This window comes from Papio anubis, chromosome 5 (assembly GCF_008728515.1).
Source record: "Papio anubis isolate 15944 chromosome 5, Panubis1.0, whole genome shotgun sequence".
Classification (NCBI taxonomy): Eukaryota; Metazoa; Chordata; class Mammalia; order Primates; family Cercopithecidae; genus Papio; species Papio anubis.
This window is the reverse complement of record NC_044980.1, coordinates 55,590,839-55,611,564: the sequence shown is the minus strand read 5'-3', so window position 1 is coordinate 55,611,564 and position 20,726 is coordinate 55,590,839. Positions and strand designations below refer to the sequence as shown.

The 20,726-nt window shown below is 35.8% G+C and overlaps 1 protein-coding gene across 6 annotated transcripts in view; it reads left to right on the top strand.

The window, feature by feature from the left end:
- The window catches only part of ERCC8 (ERCC excision repair 8, CSA ubiquitin ligase complex subunit), an 85,628-nt gene that overhangs the window by 9,589 nt on the left and 55,313 nt on the right, over positions 1 to 20,726 (top strand). For 4 of the 6 annotated variants that reach the window (XM_031666184.1, XM_031666180.1, XM_031666185.1 and 1 more), the window contains 3 exons: positions 8,181 to 8,276; positions 15,355 to 15,456; positions 19,052 to 19,175. In XM_031666184.1, coding sequence (XP_031522044.1) covers positions 8,181 to 8,276; positions 15,355 to 15,456; positions 19,052 to 19,175 — 322 coding nt within the window. The remainder of the gene's footprint in view (positions 1 to 8,180; positions 8,277 to 15,354; positions 15,457 to 19,051; positions 19,176 to 20,726) is intronic. The other 2 variants (XM_031666181.1, XM_031666183.1) reach the window with 2 other exon arrangements.

Genomic DNA, 20,726 nt, shown 5'->3' with positions numbered 1-20,726 from the left:
CGCACTCCAGCCTGGGTGACAGAGCAGGACTCTCTCAAAAAGCAACTAAAAATTATCTAAAAATAAAAAAAAGAAGTATTACAACCCAGGAATCCAAACAAACCAGTCTATCAGAAGAAATATCTGTGCTAAGATTCATAGAAATATTTTACCCCATTTTCCTTCAGGAAAAAAATAGGAAAGAATGTTAATCAAAAAACAAATGTATTTGAATGAAATCTGAAGGTACATAAAAGATGAAGAGGAGAGGAAACCTGTGAACCTTGCAGTATGTGTATGATTAAATGTAAATATATAATAATAAACAAGCTGGAAATATATAATATGGTTGCTAAATTTTTTTAGACACTTCTCAATTGACAAGATGGAAATGAATAGCAACTGCATTAAACTAGCAAAAATAAAGGTAAAAGAAGAAACCATGACATTAAATAAAGAAGGAATAATACCAAGTATATCAGATGTCATAGCAAAGGTGAACAGGCTGATTTCTTCCATTAAGAAGCATATATTATCGGATTAGTTTTTAAAACAAAGTAAAGCTAAAAGCTGTTTCTCATAAATAGATTAAGTTAAAATATTTTAGAATACAAAATTCTTAAATAGTTAAAAAGTTAAAGAATAAGGAGAGATCGGGCAACTATAAATAAAATGTGGACATCACTACAAATACTAGATGAGGTAAGATTTAAGGTTAAAAGCACCAGACGTTTTAAAGAAGGACATTATATAAAGGAAGGACAATATTTAAAGAAGGGCATATATATATACACATATATATGGAGGAAATGAATAAACAACAAATTAGATTTAGTAGATACATGACTTTACATCCCTTAAATGGAAAATGTACATACTTTTTGTAGGTCAGTGGTACGTTTGCCAAAATTGTTCTTGGCCATTAAGTAAACTTTAACTTTAACAAATTCAAAAAAGTAGCTATCTTACAGGCCACCTTCTTTGATCATAAGCTATAGAAACTGGAAATAAATCAATTAATGGTAACATCACCACCACCTCTCATGTTTTGGAAATTCAGAATAACATTTCAGAAAACTCCAGAATCAAAGATAAAATGAAAATTGAAATTACAAATTGGAAATCAGGAAAAGGAGAATAACCACTTCTATAACTTAGGGGACCCAGAGAAACTCACAACCTAAAAAAAAAAGAAGAAAAAAAATACACACACACACATATTAACTCGTTGAACAAAAAGAATATGTAGCCATCTTAAGACACTAAAACAGAGGAGAATGAGAGGAAATGGTGGATAGGAGGCAGGACTAACTGGGCAGCTCCCACTCGGATGGACAGAGCAGTGTGTGGAGATGCATATTGTGAACATTTGCTTCAAAAACTACCACAGGAAAATTCCAGGAAAGCTGAGAGGATCCACGGACCCTTTGAAGGAGGTGGATTGCTGCTGCAGGCACTGTGGGACAGCCAAGGAACTGTGAGTCCTCTGGCTTTCTCAGCTGGGAGACTTGAAGCCTGGGGCAGATTCTCAGCCCTGCTGGAAATAAACTCAGAGCTGTTGTGGGGGCACAGTGGGAGTGAGACCAGCCCTTTAGGCTGCAGGTTGCATGGGAGCTGGGTGAGGCCTTTGGCTGCTGGCCTTCCCCAACTTCCTTGGTGACCTGTGTGACACGGCAGAGGCAGCCATAATCCTCCTGGGAACATAACTCCATTAGCCTGGGAGCCATGCCCCCATCTACCACAGCAGCAGCAGCAAGCCCCACCCAAGCAGATCTGAGTTCAGACATGCCTAACCCTGCTCCCACCTGCTAGTTTTTCTCTACCTCCCTCGTAACTGAAGACAAAAGACATATTCTCCTGGGAGCTCTATGGTCCTGCCCACCACCTGACCCTAGGGCAAGCTTGTATCCTTTCTATACTACTGCAGTTGATGCCGTCTTGAAAGTGCCACCTCCTGGCTGGAGGCCAACCAACACAAAACCAGCGCATTTAACAAAAATACAACCAAGGGCCATCAGAGTCCACTTCACTCCCCTGCTGCCTCTATGGTTGCAGGTGCTGGTATCCACGGCTGAGAGACCTGAAGACAGATCACATCACAGGACTCTTTGCAGGAACTGCACTGTACCAACCAGAGCGCGGTAGCTCTGCTGGTTGGCTAGATCCAAAAGAGAATCATTGCAGTTTGGCTCTCAGGAAACCCCAACCTTAGCAGAAGGAGGAGAGCACCAAATCAAGGGAGCACTCGTGGGACAAAAGAATCTGAAGAACAGCCCTTGAGTCCCAGATCTTCCCTCTGACATAGTCTGCCCAAATGAGAAGTAACCAGAAAAACAATTCTGGTAATATGACAAAACAAGGTTATTTAACATCCCCAAAAGATTACACAAGCCCACCAACACTGGCTCCAAACCAAGAATAAATCTCGGAATTGCCAGAAAAATAATTCAGAAGGTTGATTATTAAGCTAATCAAGGAGACAACAGGGAAGGGTTAAGTCCAACTTAAAGAAATTTTTTAAAAAGATAGAAGATATGAATGAAAAAATCTCCAGTGAAATAGCTTGGATAAAACACTTTCACAACTTCTAGAAATAAAGGACACACTTAGAGAAATGCAAAATGCCTGGAAAGTCTCAGCAATAGAACCAAACAAGTAGAATAAAGAACTTTGGGGCTCAAAGACAGGCTTTAAAATGACTCAATCTGACAAAGACAAAGAAAAAAAATTTTTTTTTAATGAGCAAAGCCTCCAAGAAGTTTGAGATTATGTTAAGCAACCAAACCTAAAAATAATTGGAGTTCCCAATTATCCGAGGAAGAAGAGAAATCTAAAACTTTGGAAAACATGTTTGAGAGAATAAACAAAGAAAATATCCCTGGCCTTGCTAAACATCTAGACATCCAAATACAAGAAGCTGAAAGAACACCTTGGAAATTTATCACACAAAAAAATTATCACCTAAGCATATAGTCTTCAGGCTATTAAAGTTAAGACAAAGGAAAGGATGTTTAAGAGCTGTGAGGCAAAAGCAGCAGATAACCTATAAAGGAAAACCTATCAGATTAACAGCAGATTTCTCAGTAGAAATCCTACAGTCTAGAAGGGTTTGGGGTCCTATCTTTAGCCTCCTTAAACAAAGCAATTATCAGGCAAGAATTTTGTATTCAGCAAAACTAAACTTCATGAATGAAGGAAAGATACAGTCTTTTTCAGACAAACAAATACTGAGAGAATTTGCCACTATGAAGCCAGCACTACAAGAACTGCTAAAAGGAGCTCTAAATCTTGAAACAAATCTTTAAAATACAGCAAAATAGAATCTCTTTAAAGCATAAATCTCACAGGACCTATAATGAAGGGGTGGCCTGCCCCTCCACACCTGTGGGCGTTTCTCGTTGGGTGGAATGAAAGACTTGAGAAAAGAAATGAGACACAAAGTATAGAGAAAGAAACAGTGGACCCAGGGTACCGGCGCTTAGCATACAGAGGACCCACGCCTGCACAGGTCTCTGAGTTCCCTCAGTATTTATTGATCATTATTTTTACCATCTCGGAAAAAGGGAAGTGGCAGGATAATAGGATCATGGTAGGGAGAAGGTCAGCAGTAAGACATATGAATAAAGATCTCTGTGACATGAATAAGTTTAAGGAAAAGTGCTGTGCCTTGATATGCATATGCAGACATCTCCATAAACCTTTTTAGTGCATAAAGAGCAGCATTGCTGCTAGCATGTCCCACCTTCAGCCCTAAGGCTGTTTTCTCCCATCTCAGTAAATAGAACATACAATCAGGTTTACCCAAGATGTTCCATTGCCCAGGGAGGGGCAGGAGACAGATGCCTTTCTCTATCTCAACTGCCAAGAGGCCTTCTTTCCTCTTATATTTAATCCTCCTCAGTCACAGACCCTTCACGCGTGTCAGGCTGGGGGACGATCAGGTCTTTCCCTTCCCACGAGGCCATATTTCAGACTATCACATGGGGAGAAACCTTGGACAATACCTAGCTTTCCTAGGCAGAGGTCCCTGTGACCTTCCGCAGTGTATGTGTCCCTGGGTACTTGAGATTAAGAGAATGGTGATGACTTTTAACAAGCCTTCAGGCACTTGTTTAACAAAGCACACCCTGCACAGCCCCAAATCCATTAAACCTTGAGCCACCACAGCACATGTCTCTTGCAAGAACAGAGTTGGGGATAGGGTTACAGATTAACAGCATCTCAAATACAGAACAAAATGGAGTCTCTTATGTCTACTTCTTTCTATATAGACACAGTAACAGTCTGATCTCTCTTTCTTTTCCCCAAACTATAAAACCATACAATTAAAAAAAAGGTATTCAGGCAACAACTAGCACAATGAATAAAACAGTACCTCACTTCTCAGTACTAATGTTGAATGTAAATGGCCTAAATTCTCCACTTAAAAGATACAGAAACCATCATTCTCAGCAAACTAACACAGGAACAGAAAACCAAAGACCACATGTTCTCACTTACAAGTGGTAGTTGAACAATGAGAACACATGGACACAGGGAGGGGAACATCACACACTGGGGCCTGTCAGGGGCTGGAGGGCAAGGGGAGGGAGAGCATTATGACAAATACCTAATGCATTAAGGGCTTACAATCTAGATGATGGGTTGATAGGTGCAGCAAACCACCATGGCATATGTATACCTATGTAACAAATTCTGCACATGTATCCCAGAACTTAAAAGTGTAATAGAAATAAAAATAAAAAGAAAGGCAATATATGTCACATATAGGGAAACATTAGGAATACAGTCAATGGTAATCATTAGTCTAAAAAAAAAAAGATACAGAATGGCAGAATGGATAAGAATTCACCAACCAAGTGTCTGCTGTCTTCAAGAGACTCACCTAATAAATAAAGACTCACATAAACTTAAAGGGTGGAAAAAGATATTTCATGCAAATGGACACCAAAAGTGAGCAGGAGTAGCTATCCTTATATCAGACAAAACAGACTTTAAAGCATCAACAGTTAAAAAAGACAAAGAGGGACATCACATGATAAAAAGACTAGTCCAAGAGGAAAATATCACAATCCTAAATATATGTGCAGCTTAACACTGGAGCTTTCAAATTTATAAAACAATTACTACTAGACCTAAGAAATGAGATAGACAGCAACACAATAATAGTGGGGGACTTCAGTAGTCTGCTGACAGCACTAGACAGCACTAGACAGGTCATCAAGACTCAGGAAGTCAATAAAGAAACAATGGACTTAAACTATACCCTAGAACAAATGGATTTAACAGATATTTACAGAACATTCTACTCAACAACTGCAGAATATACATTTATTCATCAGCACTTGGAACATCCTCCGAGATAGACCATATGATAGACCCCAAAACAAGTCTCAACAAATTTAAGAAAATCAAAATTATAGCACTCCCTCAGACCACAGTGGAATAAAATTGGAAATCAACTCCAAAAGGAACCCTCAAAACCATGCAATACATGGAAATTAAATAACCTGCTCCTAAATGATCATTGGGTCAACAATGAAATCAAAATGGAAATTTAAAAATTCCTTGAACTGAATGATAATAGTGACACAACCTATCAAAACCTCTGGGATACAGGAAAAGTGGTGCTAAGATGAAAGTTCATACCATTAAATGCATACCTCAAGAAGTCTGAAAGAGCACAAATAGATAATCTGAGGGCATACCTCAAGGAACTAGAGAAACAGCAAACCAAACCCAAACCCAACAGAAGAAAAGAAACAACCAAGATCAGAACAGAAATAAATGACAATGAAACAGCAACAACAAAATACAAAAGATAAATGCAACAAAAAGCCAGTTCTTTCAAAAGATAAATAAAATTGATAACCATTAGCAAGATTAACCAACGAAAGAAGAGAGAAGATCCAGTAAGGTCGATTTGAAACAAAATGGGAGATATTACAACCATTACTACAGAAATACAAAACATCATTCAAGGCTACTATCAACATCTTTATGCACATAAACTAGAAAACTTAGAGGAGATGAATAAATTCCTGGAAATATGTAACCCTCCTAGATTAAATCAGGAAAAAATAGAAACCCTGGACAGACCAGCGACAAGCAACGAGATTGAAATGGTAATTTAAAAGCTACCCAAAAAAGTTTAGGTACAGACTCACAGCTGAATTCTATCAGATATTCAAAGAAGAATTGGTATCAATCCTATTGACACTGTTCCAAAAGATAGGAAAGAGGGATTCCTCCCTAAATCATCTTGTGAAGCCAATATCATGGTAATACCAAAACCAGGAAAGAACATAACAAAGACAACTGCAGACGAACATCCCTGATAAATATAGATGCAAAAACTCTCAACAAAATACTTGCTAACCAAATCCAACAGCATATAAAAAATATAATCCACCATGATCAAGTGGGATTCATACCAGGGATACAGGAATGGTTTAACTGGCTGGAGTGCAGAGGCGTGACCTCGGCTCACTGCAACCTCTGCCTCCTGGATTCAAGCAATTCTCCTGCCTCAGCCTCTGGGATTACAGGCATGCACCACTAGGCCTGGCTGATTTTTGAGTTTTTTTGTTTCTGTTTTTGTTTTGAGACAGAGTCTCGCTCTTGTCCCCCAGGCTGGAGTGCAATGGTATGATCTCGGCTCACTGCAACCTCCGCCTCCCAGGTTGAAGTGATTCTCCTACCTCAGTCTCCCGAGTAGCTGGGATTGCAGGCACGTGCCACCACGCCCAGCTAATTTTTGTATTTTTAGTAGAGATGGGGTTTCACCATGTTGGCCAGGATGGTCTCAGTCTCGTAACCTCGTGATCCTCGGCCTCCCAAAGTGCTGGGATAACAGGCGTGAGCCACTGCGCCCAGCCTAATTTTTATATTTTTGGTAGAGGTGGGGTTTCGCCATGTTGGCCAGGCTGGTCTCGAACTCCTGACCTCAGGTGATCCACCCACCTTGGCCTCCTAGAGTGCTAGGATTACAGGCGTGAGCCACTGCACCTGGCCTGCTTGTCATTGTCATACTATATGTAATGTCTAGAAGACAAAGGGCCATGTATATCTTCAAATCAGATACTTTATACTGCTAAAATGATTTCCAAAATGCTTATAATTACTTGTACTACTGTCAATGAATGAAAGTAAGAGTTTATGCCTTTCCAGCATTGTGTATTGTTATCTTTTAAAAAAACTGACAATTTTATAGGCCAAAATTTTATAATTTGATATTTAAACTAGCATTATTTTAATGAATGAATTTAGAACTCATTCTGGTTAAATTAGTGTAGATGCTAATAACATCCAACAGATTAAGACAGATTCAAATAGTTAATATTCACTAGACTTACAATGTACTCGGTGTTGTAATTAGCACTTTTTATATACAAACTCATTTAATCTTAATAATATGCTCACCAGGATAATGATGGTTTACAGTTATAAAATATCAGAAATGTCATTTGTCTTAGTTTGTGAGAGTACTTGTTAATTATTTGTATTGATATTTAATTGGCTTTATTTAAATACACGTAAGTGTTAAGTTGAACATAGTCTCTTTTCTTTCAAGACAGGATCTCACTCTGTCACCCAGGCTGGAGTGCAATGAATTGATCATGGCTCACTGCATCCTTGAACTCCTGGGCTCAAGCAGTCCTCCTGCCTCAGTCTCCTGTGTAGGAGCCCACTACCATGCCCAGCTTATTTGTATTTTATTTTTTTGTAGAGATGGGGTCTCGCTATGTTGCTGGGGATGCTTTCCAACTCCTGGTCTCAGGCAGTCTTCTCACCTCAGCCTCACAAAGCGCTAGGATTACAGGCATGAGCCACTGCACCCAGCCCATACTCATTTTTTATTTCTGTCCATCTTTTAAGAAACACTTCAAGGAATTTTTTTTAAATCCTGTAATTTTTGTTTTTGTCCATTAGATGTCCTCAGCTACATTTATCAGAATTTAAGTTTTTTAATACAAATTTCAGTCTCTAAATACCTTTAAAAGTTTGCATGTAATTGTTACTACTATTGATATTTTAAACATTTGTACAAGGTCTTTAAAAATCTATAAATACATTAGGATGTATGGTAGAAGATTTAGACATTTCTTGTGATTTTTGTACTATAAGTAATCTTAGTTAAATAAGAAATTTTTAAATGTTAAATTACTTGTTAATTTCTTTCTCCCCCTTTTAATTTAAAGAGTTTTGGGACTGGAATTAAATAAAGACAGAGATGTTGAAAGAATCCACGGCGGTGGAATTAACACCCTTGACATTGAACCTGTTGAAGGGAGATAGTAAGTTTATTATACTTGTATAATCATTTTTCTTTCTAAGTGAAATGCAGTTAAAACCTCCTTTTTTAGATTAATGATGTAGAAGTTTCATTAAAATTAATGAAAATCCCAAATTGTAGCATTTTTTAAATCTGGCATTATTATTTTCAAATAAATACAAAACATCAAACCTACCAAATGTTGTGAAATAAACATTTCCAAGCTACTTTAATATAAATATGTACTTATTGTTAAATTAACAAACATTGAACTTCTTTTGGATGCAGAGGGCTTTTAAGTGCTAGAGTGTGTCTTTAGGTGTTATTTTAAAACATAGTTGCTACTCTCAAAATAGTCTAATGGGAAAATAAATACAAAAAGTGGAAGACTATTTTGAAGAATTAGGTTAGAAACAAATAAGAATTATATTTGAGTTCTTCCTGGCTTTACCACTTACCAGCTTTGTGACCTTGAACAATTTACCTAACCTTTCTAATTCTCAGTTGCCTTAGCTATGCAATGGGAACAACAGTACCTACCTGACAAGTTTGTTTTGAGGATTAATTGAGATAATATGCACAACATGATTAGCATAAGACCTGGCACATCATAAATGGTTGACACCACTGCTGCCACTATTAATCAAAAGCAGTATTACATAACTTTTACTGCTTTCAGCCGTCTCTACACAGCAGCCAAAATGCTTTGAAAAATGCAATTCTGAACATATTCTCCTACTTACAATTCATCATAACACCACATTAGTCTTATAAGACAGTGCAAAACCTAATTATAGGCCACATAGAGCATTAACTAAAGGAAACAGTTTGTGTTATGGTGTGTTTCATGTGCCTATAATTAGGCCACATATAGCATTAACTAAAGGAAACAGTTTGTCGTGTTATGATATATTTAGCATTTGCCCCAGAATTTTTATTTTATACCGAAATGTTATTATTTACATTAAGTCAAGTCAGAACAGATTTGATAAACTTCCACTTTTTACTTCCAGCTTCCACCATGGTCTCATCTAGTAGTATTTGAGAAACATCTTACTTTAGGATGTGGTTAAATCTAAAAGATGATGAGGAATCATTCTTTTCTTTTTCCTGACCTTTTCCAGGCTCAGTATAACACCTTCTATTCAAGGACAGCTTGGGGGCACTCACTTATGAAACATGCAGACATGAGCAGCAAGAGATAGCTGACTTTTGGGTTTGGGTGCTGGTCAGGAAAGTATTCAATACTGTTACTCCAGCCAGCCACTTGGTGTAGTAATCAGTTGTGTGGCCTGTGAAGTATGAGAAGCCAGTGGACTACCAGTTGGCAGAGTTGGTGAGAAATGTGGGAAGTTATAGATTATATGTGCATGAAATATATTTGAGAAATGCAGATGAGGCATCTTTTGGTACAGCACATAGAGAAAAGTCTGAAGACTCTTGCTACAATGGTTTTCCCCTTTATTGCATGGTAGAAGTCTACAACTATTTCATTGTTTGCTAATACTTATATTTTGCATTAACCCCTTTTGATAGCGACAAGAGATATAAAAAGGAAAGTGTACATTCTGTGGAAAACTAAAAAAACGATGTATATATAACTTGTTCAAAATACCTGTTAATATTTACCATCCACCATGAGAGCTGTAAAGATGTCACTGAAAATCAGAATGGAAACCAGAGAGAATACACAAATCTGGTAGAGAAGCATTTATTTCAAAGTTAGGTGTTATTTTACAAAAACTATCTGAAAATTACAGTTTAACAGGTGCAATTGCAGAGGGTGCATTTGCATATCACTCTGTGAAGCTTGAATTTTCTTTTATAATTTTAAATTCTTCTAAGTTAATTTCATTCATCTTTAATATTAAGTTTTCTTGTCCATATAAAAACATGAAACCATATCTCTTCATACTCTGTCAGCAAAAAGTATCTCATAGTTAAATAATGTCAGATACTTCATAGTTAATGCCATCAGATACTTCAAATAGAAAGTTAATGGAATCAGAGAAAAACTTTTGGAAGCCATTTTAACAAAGTCGAAACATCTGACATTATTGCAAATACCATGTCAGTTAAGATTAAAAGTTCAACTTTTAACATAATTTTGTTTTATATTGATAATACATCTGTATGTCAAGAAAAGCAATGTTTTGTGAAGATTAAGTATGAAGCGGAAGTGTTTTGGGAATTGGTTGAGGTATACATGTAACTCACAACTGTGTCCAAACACTTTATCAATCTCAATAAAAGTTGTAGTTGTTAAAATTTACAAATATTTCTCTATGTACACAATTAGAGTAACTGAACTACAAAATTTTTGTAATAAAGCTAATGTGGAATATTTTTAAAAATAACTAAGTAGGGCATTATTAGCAGTCTTTCTTTACTGCCCTTCAACTGGATTTTTGAGCCTTCAAATAACTACTTTTAAATTAACCTTATTGTTTTATAAATTGGTATTGAATTTATCTTTTTTTTTTTTTGAGACGGAGTCTCGCGCTGTGTCACCCAGGCTGGAGTGCAGTGGCGCGATCTCGGCTCACTGCAAGCTCCGCCTCCCAGGTTCAGGCCATTCTCCTGCCTCAGCCTCCGAGTAGCTGGGACTACAGGCGCCCGCCACCACGCCCGGCTAGTTTTTTGTATTTTTAGTAGAGACGGGGTTTCACCATGTTAGCCAGGATGGTCTCGATCTCCTGACCTCGTGATCCGCCCGCCTCGGCCTCCCAAAGTGCTGGGATTACAGGCTTGAGCCACCGCGCCCGGCCTGAATTTATCTTAAAAACAAGTCTATAATTGGTACATGCTACTAGTTCATGAACTATTTGTGACTGGGTCACAAGATAAGGATCTTGGGCTAAAACATAAATCTACTACATCATTACACACACCATTTAAAGAAGTTAAGATATGTTTGTAATAAGACTTTCTCAATGAAGAAAGACGTGTTTGTTTCTGGCACAAGCTCCTTATCTTGGAGTGTTAAATAGCACTGCTCTACTTCTAATTGTATTGTGTTTAAAATCAGGTGAAAATCTTTCAATCAAAATATTCAGTGAATGTAGTGCCAAAAACTGTAGTTTGGGTGCTGTTCTTGAAAGATGACAGGCCAGGCACAGTGGCTTACACCTGTAATCCTAGCACTTTGGGAGGCTGAGACAGGTGCATTACCTGAGGTCAGGAGTTCAAGACCAGTCTGGCCAACGTGGTGAAACCCCATCTCTACTAAAAATACAAAAAATTAGCCAGGTGCAGTGGCGCGCACCTGTAATCCCAGCTACTCTGGAGGCTGAGGCAGGAGAATCACTTGAACCCAGGAGGCGGAGGTTGCAGTGAGCCGAGATCATGCCACTGTATTCCAGTCTGGGCTACAGAGTGAGACTTCTTCTCAAAAAAAAAAAAAAGAAAGAAAAAAAGAAAGATGACAATGTCAATGCAGTTTTTAATGTTCCTCTAGTTCTCCATTGAAACACATACAGAGACTAAAAATGATAAGTAGAAAAAACAAGATTAACACTTACAACCAAACTAGGTCATGAAGTATCCCCACAAACCCCAAACTGTGAATAAGTGGGAACAAACCACTGACAACTACAAGATCTGTGCACTACCAGCATTTTTGCCAGAGGAGGCAGTAAAAAGCAATAAGGCATCTGATATACCTGGATAAGTCCAAAATAACCACAAGCTTAGCAAGCAAATTTGACTATAGCAGCTCAAACTGGGAGAGGATGGCATACTCTATAGGTATGTTTTAATGGTCCATGGTAAGACCAAAAGGAGCTATAGCAGTCTGGACTCTTAATATCTCTCCAAAGAGCTAACCAGTCAAAGTGCCCCTCCAGTACAGAACTACATACTGAGGAAAAACTGCTGGAAATAAAATCCAAATTGAGCAGTACAGAGACAATAGAAACAAAGGAAAAAGATGTCCCCAATAAAATTGGGGAGGTGAACAGAACCAGGAAATCTCTGAAAGCAAGCTGCCATATTTTGAAATCTTACCCATCAAAAAATTTTTAAGGGAAGAGGATGTTTTAATATATAAAATTTAAACATTACTCTTAAGTCAAGCCTCCATTCTAAAAGGTTAAGAAAATTAATTTTACATAAAAATGAGCAAAAGAATAGGATTAAGGTCAAAGTTCCTACAAAATTATTATAAAAACAAAGAAGATAAGAAGTGGACTAATGCTGTTACGGAGAGTGAAGTCACACCAGAAAGAAGTGTCTGTAAAACAGATGAGAACTCTAGCCTAATACTTCAAAACTAGGTAAAAGTTGTTTTATAAACGTATAATAAATGAGAGAATAATGTTAAGTTGGAATTAGAAAACCTCAGAAATGAGATGCTCAAACTCAAAAAATTAGAAATAAAAATATTTGAGAAATGAAGACTGACTAAAAGCATAAGGAACACAAATAAATGGAAGAGGTAATGCCTTAGAAATAGAAACTAGAAAGGAGGAAAATTTTGAAAACCAAAAAGAAATGAAGAGAGGAAAATAATTCAAGAGGTGTATATATAGAATATAGGCAAAGAAGATCCAGCATAACATAATAGAAGTTCCCAAAGAAGAAAACCAAGGCAAAAGAGCAGAATAAATGTTAAAACAATAATTCAAGAAAGCTTTTCTAGGATAAATAAGATCTGGAGCTTTATATAAGGGGGAAAAAATTATATTGTCACTAGACTTTAACTTTGGGCTTTCTGGCCAAAGAAATGAAGCTTCTTACCCAAGACGCTCAAGGAAATAAAATGTGAGTCAAGGATTTTATATCTAGCCAAACTGATTTCAAGTACAAAAAGGACAGATAAATTGTCAAAAACACAAGAATTCAGAGACTGTTGTTCTCATTAGCCATTCTTTAGGAATCAACCAGAGAATGAAATCATTCAACTAGAATGACGAGAGAGACAGCAACGTAAGGATTGATGGTGAGCAATAATATTAGCAGATAGCAACACTTTATATAGATGTATAAATTGATGGATCTAGATATTGGTTTGTCTGCTAATATCACATCACAAGAGCAATGGCAAATAGAAATTATTTTAAATTATAGCACATGAATGCAGTCACCAAAGTCCAGGCTGGACATTGCAGGACACGTGATCTAGTTTTTGCAACAAATAAATTACAAGAGAGGGAAAAAGTACAGGAGGGAGGGAGAAAGAAAGGTAGAGGAGACCTATAGCTTAAAGTTAAAAGACATTAAAATTTTTTTTAAAAGCAAAGCTAATATTCATGTGTACACTCTAGGGTGATGAACTATGAACTGTACAGAAGAGAAAGACAGTGATTACGATAAAAATCATGTTAATGAGTTACTTTGAGGTGAAAAGTAAGGAGCGATGATCTAGAGAGATTGCATTGTTTGGACCTCTGTGAAGAATTTTTGATGGTGCCCCTATTTTTAATTGGGATAAATGTATATTTGTAATTGGGAAAAATGTATATTTTGTAATTGAATAACATTCACAATGTCTAAGATTTTATAATATTTAAATTTGGTGTAGCATCCAAAAAAGACATAAAATAGAGAATTTGTTCAAGGAGAATTTTATCTTGTAAAAAAAGAAGTACTAAAGAAAGGTACTTTGAATTAAGGTAAAAGGAAACAGTGAAAAGAATCTGAAATATTTGCACATTTCAAGAATATCCTCCATTTTGTAGAATTTTCTCTGAACTTACCATATATACCTCATCATCTGTTTCTATTTCCTAAATTAAACATATTATAGCTTTTAGGGAAGTCAGTTAAAGGTGAAAACAACTCCAGATTTAAAGATGATTTTAGACAATTTTATGCAAAAAGAAAAGAAACTAATAAGATCATATTGAAAAATCACATTTAGAAAAACACAGTAACAGTCTTAGAGACAAATATGGTTAAGAAACTGATTAACCATATGTATGGTATATGAAGTACCAAGAATGATGTTTACAAACTATTAAGTTCAATCAGTGTATATAGCTTTAATATATATGCTTGCTACTTTTACTTTTTAGAAATATTTTTGCAATGTTTTTGAATAGAATAATTTTGTATATTCTACCAATATAATAGACCAGCTTGAGAGTCAGTCAATAATTGTTTCCAAAAAAAGAGATTGCTAATTTTTTAGCGCCCTCTTTTACTCTCAAAAGTAAGGCTTCCAGTGGTTTGGCTCCTCCTTCTCATCTCTCACCACTCTTTCCCTTCCACACTGCTCCAGCAACACATCCCTTCTTTTGGTTCCTAGAATGGGCTTGGATTGTTACTTTCACATCTGTCTGGCTAACTTTGAATCCTCCTTCACATACCAGCTTAAATATTACAATCAGGGAAACTGTTCCTGAATTTCCAAACTAGAATAAAGATAAGTTATTGTCACAGTGATCCCAATCGTAACTAATAATTTGTGTGATTATGCCTACTACCCGTTTTCCCTATTGGATTGTAAACTCTGCAAAGACAGGAATCATGCCTGCCTTGTTCACAGTTGTTTTAGCAGAGTGTCTAACATTGTAGGAACTTAAAGTTGAATGAATTGAGTGAATGCATTCATAAGAGAAGGAAGGAATCTAACATTTATTGAGCCCCTATTTTTTGCCAGATACTGTAAAAAGAATTTTGCACTTAACTTTTATTATCGACATTGTGATTCAGATAAAAATGTCCCCCTCCTTTACAAATGTTGAGTCTTGGACAGGTGGTATAACTTGCCCAGGGCCAAATAGCAAGTGTCAGTAATAGTTGGTTTGCCTACTTCCTTTTTCATTTAGCATAGCTGTAATGAGGACATTTAAAATAACTTTGTAATATTTTACTTTCTTAAGAAATCTCTTTTGCCATCTTGTTTCTGTCACCTTTTCTTTTTGAAATTACGGAAGTAAACTTGAAATGATCACAGAATGAATTTTTTTATATTCATTCTTCTATTAAATATTAAGAAATTCTAGTTTATTAAGTCTGTGTTATTGAGGATTAACTTATTACAAATTAATGTATCCTTAATACATTTGGGTGTTTGCAAATCAGTTTTTGGAAATTTGCAGTCATAAATAAATGGACTACATAAAATGATAAACTAATGTGAACTTTTTTATTATCAGCATGTTATCAGGTGGTTCAGATGGTGTGATTGTACTTTATGACCTTGAGAACTCCAGCAGACAGTCTTATTATACATGTAAAGCAGTGTGTTCCATTGGCAGGTATGTATTAAAAATGTAAAAATTTATGAATTTGTAAATAGTTGAGTATTTTTTACATCGAATGCAAAACATGAAAATTGCAGTCAAGTGAATGGTTCAGATGACATATTTGCATGGCTGTTCCTTGACACTTTGTTGAAAATAGTAACTGACATTGAGGTATAGTTTTTTTAACAAGTGTCTTCCCCAAAGCAATTTTGGTGTCAATTTACATCTCAGTAACTAATTAGAGTTTTTAGTACCACTTAGTATAAGATTCATTTATAGTCCTTCAGCTAATTATAAACACAAATTAGATTTTCAACTGATACTAATGGAAGAAAAAAGTTTAGATATACTAAACATATTGGTATTCCTTCACCAAATACACATACACATATACCCACTTACCCTCTCTTGTCTCTCTACTTACTCAAAGATGCCTAACTGAAAAACATACATGTATAATACTTGTCTTCTCTGACTGTTCTCTACTGGCTTACCAATCTTGTGGTAATTCTTTTTAAGTCTCTAATAAAATGTTTTGTGGCATTGTAATTTTTCCATTGTGGTCATTTAATCCTTTCTCGTCACTTATATCCAATGTGATAATGAGCAGACCTTTGAATTAACAGGGAGAATGGGCGCTGAGAAAATGCTTTCTAGAGGGCAAACTTTGTAAACATTAACATCAACAATCTGTTACAGCTCTTCCCAATGCATTAGAATATATGCTATGGAATATTTATGAAGAGATTTGCTATTGTTTGTTGGCTCTGGTGCTTCACATTAGAAATACAAATTTGGGAAAATCAGTTAATCTCAGCTTCAGATTATTTTGTTTTAGAAATCAGTATACATGCCCTGTGGTTCTTACACATTTCTATGAGAATTAAATGAAATGTTATCTTTTTAAAAGCATGTCGAAAACTAAAAGCACTGTGTAAGTGAAAAGCAATGTACTTACAGGAAAACTTAGTACAAAACAAGATATGCCTCAAATACTCTAGAACTTAGAGACTTAGGCCATTTATACTCTCTTCCCACCCTCAATAACAAAAAAAAGTCATGTTAATTAATTAAATTCATTTTTATCTTATTTTATCCTAGCTAACATTTTAACACTGAATTTATTTTGTTACATAGCAAAATAGTATTTTCATCTATTCCATGTGCTATATAATATTCCATGAGGGACTGTGATTTGCTTTTTTTTTTGGTATGTGACATTTTTTGGTAAATGCCTTATTTGTCAATCCTGTTTTACAATGATTTAATTCTTGGATTCAGACTCCATATTTAAAAGTGTGACTTTGAATTTGAAAATGGATGTATAGTATGCATCTTTACAAAATGAGTTATAATAGCATTTTGTATATCTGAAGAGTTCACAATCTAATTTAAAAATAATTTCAATAAAGACTATTATTAAGTTAATGTGACTTAGACTATTTTCTGATACTTACTGTTAGTATACTTAATGTGTTTGTCCTTGAGCACTAAAAAGATTCCTCTACCAAAATTCTTATTAAATATAAATGAGAATAACAGAACATATATAGTAACATAATAAGATATTTTATCGTATTTTAAAATTTAAACTTAAAATATAAGTGAGCTTTTATTTGTTATCACTACATTAAAAATTTGTTTTATTTAAAAGTAGTGTCACTGGAAAAATCTCTGTAGAAGTCAATATTCTTAGGAGCAAAAGGAAATCAGTCTGCTTATCTTAAGCAGAAATTTATTGGAAGAATATTTATTATCTTACATAACTGTCAGGAAGATGGGAGAATCAGACTTAGAAAATGAGCAGAAAACAAGAGAAGTCAGGATAGAGAACACAGTCAGGGTCACACCACGGGAACATTAGTTTGGGTTTTGCTATATGTCATCAACATATACTCTCAACTCCTCAGCTTTGAATAATGGCTAACTCTCCCAGGAAAAGAGAATGTCTAGAGTCGCTTGCTTTCTGTAACAAGAGATAGAGCTCTTATTTTCAGTAAAACAAAGGGGATTCCCCCCAAATAGGAGTTTGAATGCTCATCAGTCAAGAATAAAAGGCACATGTCCCCTACAGTCCACCCATTTGGCTGTCCAACATGCATATACACCTTTCTTCCCATACTTACCATTTTTTAAAAGAACGTTCCAGCCTAACCTAATGCAAGTCTTCACTATACAGCCAAAAAGGTGATCATCCTCTTCCCCAAAGGGTGATGAGCCTAAGTTATTTTAGTTACCACACCTGGCTCCATTTCAGGGTCATGTTCATTTTTCCATGAGTTTAATTTATCCTATATCAGTATTACACAATTTGTGGACTCAATTATATAGTTAACCTATAAAAATAATTAAGAGAGGAAAGAAAGGGAAAATTCGCTAAAATATATAAATATTTACAGAGAAAAAAAGGAAATATGAGTAGGCACTATAGTTCTTGTAATTTTGCAGCTGTTTTTATGCCAGAGCTGGTACTTAAGACTTTCCTTCTTCATGTTCTCATTCCTTCAGATAGCACCACAACTGTTTAAGGTCCAAACCTTCATCTTAAGGAATCCAAAAGCATCATGATTGTATCTGCATAGGGTTACAGAAGTCGTCTTTTAACTTTTGTGCTCTATGGGAAATTTCAAACATATACAAGATTGGAGAGTTGTATAATGACCTGTATATCAATCACCCAGCTTCACCAACCATCATAACCAATCTTGTTTTGTCTCTACCTCCCACCCATCCACCCTCATAAGTATGTTGAAGCAAATCTTGAACAATGTATCATTTCATTCTTAATTATTTATATCTGTAAAAGAAAAAGACTTTATGAGCATAACTACAGTACCATTATCTTAAGTACACAAAAATTATCTATATTAAATATCCAGTCTGTGTTCAAATTTCCCTCTTTGTCTCATAAATCTCTCTTAACAGCCAGTTTGTTTGAATCAGGATTCAGTTAGGTAACACACTATGTTGGTCACTGGTTCAGAGCATATACTACATCCTTCAGGGCAGCATACCACCCTCACAAGGTGGTGTATTGTAGCTGACGTCATAACTGAATCTTTAACATGTTATGTTATTGTGGCTGGTGGGTTACATAAGATGTGAATCTCATGGGCCTTCACCAGTTGCATTCTTTTGTCATAGAGTAAATTCCTTGATAAGAAGCAATATTGTATGGAATACCATGGAGGTGTGTGAGGCATTCAGTAATTCTAAGAATAGTAGTGCTTTAGAAAAGAGACTTTGGGAAAGCAAATCCAAAACCAAAACAGCTGTCTCTTCCAGTAAGACCAAATCACTCTTCCAAGATGAAAGAAGTCCATTGTAGTTGGTTGATCCCTCCAGGCTATATATAGTACAGAAACAGAGAATCTCTCATATTATGACCCTTAGTAGGAGGCATGCCTCTACGTCACACTATGGGAGCCTAAAATTAGAGATGCCTGGACATTGATTCTCGCCTTCTACACAGCCAGGACACAGGCATGTGATCTCAGTTTGACCATTCCTATCATCCTACCTGAGACTACTGCTTGTTCTTAATATAGTACCAGTTTTGAAACTCACATAAGTCAGTTATCTGTAAATTTTGATTGCTGTTTTGTAGAGATCATCCTGATGTTCACAGATACAGTGTGGAGACGGTACAGTGGTATCCTCATGACACTGGCATGTTCACATCAAGCTCATTTGATAAAACTCTGAAAGTATGGGATACAAATACATTACAAGTAAGTACATTAAAACATTTGCAGATTGCTTTGTAGGATGAAGGAGAATTTAATCCTAAACCATTTTAGTATGTTATTTGCTGAGATGTCATATATGTTAAATGTGAAAGCAGTACAGTGGTTAAGAAGAGCTAGACTGCTTGAGTTCATATCCTGGCTGTGCTACTGACCAGCCGTATGACATTGTGCAGATGTCCAAACCTCTGTGTGTCTTTCTCATCTGTAAATGGGAATAATGATTATAGTATGGTTGTGAGGATTAAATGAGCCAATATATGTAAAGTACCTAGTACAGAACATACCATATAGTAAATGCTCAAAAACTATTAGCTAATATTATTATCCCTTTGTGAAAACTAGAATGATCTAGTAATCTAAAGTAGAAAATTGGATTTATCTTTGATCTAAAAACTTGAAGGAAAAAGCTGTTAATACTGTTACTTAGTAAAGGCAGGCAGTGGATAATAGTTTGTATGATATTTGGTCAGATTTACATTCTGAGTACTAATCTTTTCTCTGAGCTCTACTCTGATATTTCTCTACTTTTTTACAGTACCTCTATACTTAAATGTAGTGTCACCCCTTCAAACTTAACATGTTCCAAACTGAACATGATCACATCTCATTAAATTTAGTCATAAAATCTTAGCAATTCTTTCTTCGAACTCTCTCTTCTCTCTTTTCTATTTCCCTTGCCTTTACTGCACATCCAGACTACGAAAATCACTGCCTTACCTTCCTTCTACATTTTCTACACTAAGTTCTACCCCAGAGTTAATCTTATTATAAAGCAGTTTCATCATGTCACTGTCCAAACCCTCTAGGGATTCCCATTATCTAAACTCAGCCTAGCATTCTAATTTCTCCATAACATCAGCCCTTTTTCCTTCAATCCTACATTCTACCAGTTTTCAACACAAATGCTTTGCTGCAACTGAATTGATCATACTTTGAATCTGTTGTATTCCCTGCCTCACATCCCTTTCCCTTGCAACTTTTCCCTTCTCTTAAGGTCACATCCTTTTTTTACAATTACATTGAGCCAAGACTGCAGATACCAGAGTTCTAGTTCCATTCTGCCACTTATGAGATTTGTTGCTTTAGATAAGTCATTTAATTTGTTAGCAAATGTCTCTTCAGCTATAAAATTAAAGTGTCAGACTAGATGGTGTCTAAGGTCCCTTTTAGTGCTATCATGCAGTTTAGTGATTTCAGCTTCCAGAGTACATATTAACCATTATTTTACTTTATAGCACTGTTTTCTGTATTCTTATTTCAACACACTCTCATACTACTTTATAATATCATTTTCATACTTGTTTGTCTTATTTGTTGTTCTATATTGTTACTTCCCCAAAGAAAGTACTATGTCTTATACATTACTAAATTCAGTGCTATGTACAGTAACTGCTGAGTAAATGCTTTAAGGATGACTAACAATGTATGTAACTGGCTACACATTAATAAGTAATAAAATCATGAAGTGTATTGTGATTCTAGTCAGCAAAACAAAACAGTGTTGTGTATATAAATTCCAATTTAATACCATTC